This window comes from Salvia miltiorrhiza, chromosome 7 (genome assembly GCF_028751815.1).
Source record: "Salvia miltiorrhiza cultivar Shanhuang (shh) chromosome 7, IMPLAD_Smil_shh, whole genome shotgun sequence".
Classification (NCBI taxonomy): domain Eukaryota; kingdom Viridiplantae; phylum Streptophyta; class Magnoliopsida; order Lamiales; family Lamiaceae; genus Salvia; species Salvia miltiorrhiza.
This window is the reverse complement of record NC_080393.1, coordinates 57605835-57612095: the sequence shown is the minus strand read 5'-3', so window position 1 is coordinate 57612095 and position 6261 is coordinate 57605835. Positions and strand designations below refer to the sequence as shown.

The 6261-nt window shown below is 39.0% G+C and overlaps 1 protein-coding gene across 1 annotated transcript; it reads right to left on the bottom strand.

Moving 5' to 3' along the window:
* Positions 1-1640: 1640 nt before the first annotated feature.
* Positions 1641-4370, bottom strand: LOC130994487 (putative late blight resistance protein homolog R1A-10). Its single transcript, XM_057919530.1, has one exon. It carries the CDS (start codon positions 4368-4370, stop codon positions 1641-1643), a length of 2730 nt encoding a protein of 909 aa, XP_057775513.1.
* Between the last annotated feature and the right edge of the window lie 1891 nt (positions 4371-6261).

Sequence of the window (6261 nt, the reverse complement as noted above, 5' to 3'; positions counted from 1 at the left end):
TAAATTTATTGACTTATTCAGAACGAAATATAGTTACTTCTTCATAGATCCCAACCCTATATATCTATATATATATATATATATATATATATATATATATAAGGTCAAATTAAACAGAGAATTATTATATATTTCATTTTGAACAAGTCTATACATTTTACGAACAGATCAACATAACTAACGAACAGACGTATTTAGTAAAAAAAGAGAAAAACTCGCCACCAGCAGGATTCGAACCCGGGGCAAATTGCTGTTCATGCGGTACATTGATTTGTTCGTAAAAATTGTAGATCTGTTTGTTTTTATTTAACGAATTCTCTATTCTCTAAATATTTAGCATTCTCTGTTTAACTTTTCTCTCTCTCTTTCTCTCTTTCTCTCTCTCTCTCTCTCTCTATATATATATATATATATATATATATTTTTTTGCTACAACCAAAGAAAGGAAAAAACCCACTCACACTCTAACTCCTTGGGTGACTCGAACCCCCGACCTATTGGTTGGAGGGAAAACGTCTTACCAACAGACTGCGCTTCATCGTCCTATATATATATATATATATATATATATATATATAGGGTGCGGTTATAGTAAGAACCACAATTATCGTGAGAACATAAGAACCAATAAAATTACTGCATCTGCTATACAAATTAATGCATCCGCTATTAAATTTAATGCATCCGAAAAAAATAATTTTTTTGCTCCCTCCAGGATTCGAACCCAGCACCTGCATCCATCCACCAAGATGATGCATCCACCGTAGATCTTGATGATCGAATGGCTTAAAATGGTTCTCCGTTCTTATTTTATTAGTGGTTCTTATTTGAACCTCTCCCTATATATATATATATATAATTGAATAATTTTATTCTTATGAGTAGGATTTCTCTAATCCCACATTTTCAATGGATAAGAATTAAATAAAACTATCTTAAATGATAAAAATAATTAACGGCTTTGAGATATCCCAAAATTTCAATCCATCAAAGTAAATAAGAGATTACCCTTACTATTTATATTTATCAAGACTAATCCTTCAAAATAAATACCCTCTTCGCGCCTTAAGAAATTATGCCAAAGGGAAATAACTTTTAATTTGGGCAACTTTTTTTAAGGAAAAAATAAAAAAATTAGGTATTTATTTTAGCGGGAAAGTCTAGAACCACAAATTTTCTTTACTATAATAATAATAACAATAATATAGTTTTGGTATTATTTGTTAAACAAATTAAGGTCGTTCCTACAGAAGCAAAAATTAAGGTTATTAAATAGTAACTTTCTTTATTATATTATACACACAGTAACCATTCTAGTTTTATATCAAAGAAACTGGAATTAGAAAACATCAATTGGTAAAGCATTTATGTTTGCCAATGTGTCATTATTATTATTGTGGTCAGAAATGAGAAGCAACAGCAATTTAATGATGTAATGTAAGAAAGTTTAAGCATTTAAGATTCCCAAAAGGAAGAGAAACTAATAAATCGGTTATTTAAGTAGAACAAAAGGAACAATAAGATAGAGTTGTGGAGATAGCTTACAGTAATGAATTGAAGCAACAAAAGCTCGAAGTTTTATAAGCTTACGAAACAAAAGGTCTGAACTTGTAACTAACAATCTTGGATGATTCTAATAATTAACCTCTCACTGTAACTTCAAAGTTGGGACTTGCTAAGCTCTGCAGTCTTTCGTGTCGTTTTGGAACCACAGCTCGAACATGAAGGTCTAGTTGGTCTCCTTGGAAATCCTCTTGTTCTTCTACTATCTTTTTAGCTGACTCTACCGCTGATTCACTGCAATCTTCCAAATAAATTGATTTCAGCGTTTGTATCTCACCAACTTCGGAAGGGATCTCCTCCAATTCATCCAAACTTCGAAGACGAAGCTCCTGCAGAACTCGAAAGTGGGAGCTCTCTGCCATCGTCCAACTTTTTAGACCTTGACAGAAGTTCAATTGTAGTAGCTTGAGGCTCTGGAATTGGCCCTCAATAGTGTCCCACTTGCCTGTTTTGAAGGTACCGCCATCTAATACTAACTTGTGAAGAAGGGGCAACCACCCTATCTTTTCCAATATCTCTTCCAACTCCGCATGATAATAGAGAAATAAGTTCAACTTCTTGAGAGAGTGTGGGAAAGTAAGCCTCTGCAAATACTCATCACATCCATAATGGAAGCGGCATAACAAGTTTTCCAATTTACTCAGACACTCAAGATAGCTAAAAGAGTTTGCTCTCTCCGTTTGTTTCACTTTACTCAAACCCTTGTATTTGTAAATTACATGCAATTTCTTGACATTGGGAATTCTTTGAACCACATCCTCATTCAAATACAAATTCATTACTCCTTTGAGCGTTTGTAGATTCTCCATGATAACCATCTCACTCGGAGGATCTGGTAGAATCAATTCATCTATTACAAACTCGAGATGCCTAAGTTGATGCAATTTCCAAATCTCAATCGGTGCAGTGATATTATGCCAACGAAGAACACTACTACATCTTATCATATCCCAAGACTCATGCAATGTAGAGTGCTGAACTATTAACGTAGATAGATTCCAAAGCAAATTGATTGAAGACGGGAATTTTGACTTCCTATGAAGTGTAACATCAAGGTGCCGTGAGTTCACCAATTGAAAGACATCGCCTAGGAAATGAACACTGCCACCTCCAAATGGATGACTATCTCTATCATATGCTTTGAATGTTCTCAACAATCTGAAATTGTGAGGCCTTACAAAGTTTTTCCCCTCGTCATCACATATTATAGAACGAACACGTGACAAAGATCTCGAGACTTCACTTATTACCCCTCTTCCAACATTTTGAAAAACAACCCGACGGCGTTCATTGTCTATTACTGAAGGAGACTTTTCTATGATATCATAAAACCTCTCTTTTTCAACTTCTTTCAAGCATAAGTCTCTCAACAAATCATGAATCTTACAAAACTTTATATTTCCACTAAACTCCCCCAACTTATCAACTAAAATCAGATTTCTATCTACCAACTCCTTCAAGTACTCTTCTCCTATTGTTTCCAAACATTTTCCACTCACGGGTTTCAAAAATCCTTCAGAAACCCATAGCTTCTTCAGCATTGAGACACGAATTCTACGATCTTCCTCAAAAACACCCATATACAAAAAACATGGCTTCAAATAGTTGGGCAGATAGGTATAGCTCAATCGCAATATTTTCAAGCAAAATTCATCATTATTCGTAATCACAATTGAATTTAAATTTTGCTCTATACGCACCCAATATTCTCTTGCACGCTCAGATTTTGCCAAAAGACCTCCAATTGTAGCAATTGATAAAGGAAGCCCTTTACAATTTGCTACAATATTCTTTCCAATGTTCTCCAACTCATGAGGGAAACTTTCTCCCCCAAACACAATGTTGGTGAACAAATCCCAACTACTAGCCTCATCTAGAAATTTCATACCAACGCCATAAGACTCTCTCAACTGCGAAGTCAACCTCATTATGAGATACCTCCTATCGTATAAATACTTATACAATTTTTCTCCCAATTCAACCTCATTCAGATCACTACCCGAATCCCCACTTGCTTGGAAAAGAACTTCTCTAAGTGTTTCTCTGACATTATAAGTTTGAGAAATCGTAGTCCAAGCACAAATATCAAAATGCTCTTTAACAAGTGCATGCTCAAATAGATGTCGGGCAAGAGTGGTCTTACCAATGCCGCCCATCCCCATGATTGGGATGATTTGGCGACTGCGTTGGCCTCCGGTGAGCTTATCCAGCACTTCAAGTAACACCTCCTTGAAGCCCACCATCATGCTTTCCTTCACAGAGGAAGATGAGGCAGCATGAGTTGAGGAGACCTTTCTCGGCAGTTGAGCTGCGGCAACAATCTCCAAGACATCCTTCTTGATAACAGTGGAAGAGGAGGCAGCATGAGTTGAGGAGACCTTTCTCTGCAGTTGATCAGCTGCGGTTGAGATCGAATTCATTTCTTCTATCACTTGTTGCAGATCGTGATAGAAGTCCTCAGCTGCATTTATATAATTTGCTGCGCATTTGCACCGAGCTCGAAATAATTTGATAAAACTGGACATCTTCCCACGAATTGTGGATCGGTTATGAATTTGAAGCACAATTTGGGATTCGATGACATCCTCAGCTGCATAAACTGCATCAGCAATGCGACGCTCCAATGAATCTGCTTCATGGTCATCCACAACTGGGGAAATATAAGCATCAAGAAAATCCTGCAAGAAGGTAACATTTTGAGTGAGAGATTCAACTTGCTGTTTGTGGATAGAAATAGGAGGGGAAGGATGTTTTTCAAGGCGATCTATGATATGCATAAGAGAAACCAGAGCTCCGTAAGCCGCCATGATTAACACTTTGAATAATGTATATATTTATGGGAAGTGTGAATGAAAATATCTGATACTAATATTTGAGAGGTGAAAGAAGGCAATTAGCTAATCAGGTATTATGATTTCACAATTGAGATTTGAAACTTTTTATAGCAGATACAGATGAACAAGTCATGTGCAACATTATTGAAATCAATAAAATAAGCTGCAGTTGTTGGATTCAAACTTTTTTATATGTGCACCTAACGTGGCTTGCTTATAATTATAGAGGTTAAGTCAACATGGAATATTTAAATGTGCTGCAGTTGTCTGAATAAGCACGTCGCTCTTAAAATATAACCACTGCCATTAATTCAATTAATTACATGTTTGCTGCTAATCAAACTTATTGCTGGTGTTTGATGTTGACTTTCACCAGCATCGATGATTGAATTAGTTTATGATGCGAAGCAGTCCTTGCATCGATGAAATATTATAATTGAAAGATTAAGATATTTTGATAAACTAGGAGAAAGATATATAAATATAGTGTGGAGTGTTGGCCCAATTCTCATTAATTCCCTTAACCCAAACCCAAGCCCACCTTCCCTTTTAAACTTTCTTTAAACCTAAGCCCAAGCTCAAGCCCATCCCCTTTTATACCCAACCTCCCCTCAGCCAAACCCTAAATCCCTTTCTTCCCTTGCGCCGCTCTGATCTCACTCTCTCTCCCATCTGCGCCTCTCCAATTCCCCTCCGCCGCCCGTCTCCTCGATTTCCCTTCCGTCTTCAATTCTCCACCCCCTTTTCCTATGCCTTTCACCCCCTATTAATCTGGTCTTAATTCTTCACAGTAACGGGAAGGTCTTCAGGCAATTTCTTGAGAAGGCTCTGCTACTCCTTCTGTGAGATTTCTCTCCTGTGTGTGAACGAGGCCTTCCCTTACTGTGAGAGTTGTCACCGGATTCCTGACCACCGGATTCCTGATTGGTGATACTCTGGTTGATTGCGAAGCCATCGAAATTCCTGCCCATAGGATTCCTGCTGTTGGTGGCTGTTCAACTGAGATCTGAGTGTCGATTTGTTCTCCCTGTTCCCTTGAAGCCTTGATCATTGAGCTACCGGAAGAAGCCGAGTCTACCGTGGGAAAATCTGAGCCAAAGTGTCCCGAGGACACATTTTCCCACTTCGATCTACTCTGAACTTTCCTGTTGTGTTTTCCCTTATTTTTCACTTTAGTATCCTGTTTACTTGCTGTGTTTCTGGTGCTCTGTAGGTGCAGAGAAGTGGTGGCAGAACAGAGGAGTCACGCTCCAGAGCATAGGGATCAGTGCTCCAGAGCAGAGAAGTGAAGATCCAGACCAGAGAAATCGATCGACGCCAAAGGGATCATCTCCAGAGGGGGCCGAGTCCAGTGCAACGGAGTCGTTTCCCTGCTGACCAGAGAAGTCCGAAGTAACTGAGAAGAAGAAGACAAAGAGGAAGAATCAGACGAGGAATCTTGGCACTAGAGTGCCGAGTGAAGGCGGTAGGACGGTTGGGAACCAAGAGGTGAACCTCCGGCTAGGCGAAGATACCCAACAGTGGTATCAGAGCCACGGGGACCTAGCCGGGGTACCCTCCGACCGCACCTTCTTCACCCCGCCGCCCGTTGGCTGCGCCAATTCGCTCCCGATGAGCAAGGATTGAGGTAAGTCTGGATTTTCCCCTACCTGGGAATTCAGCTCTGGTAAATTGGCACTGAAACTCCTAGTTCTAGGGTTGGTGTTGTCTGCTGCTTTTCTTTTTACATGTTTTGTTTGGTCTTGGTATCTTGCGATCCTGACCTGTGTGTGCTTCCGCTTGCTGCCTTGTATCTCGATAAAACCCTGGCATTCAAAGCCAAGTGAGGTTCTCCCTTGCATTTGGTCCAGTTCGTCTGGACTCT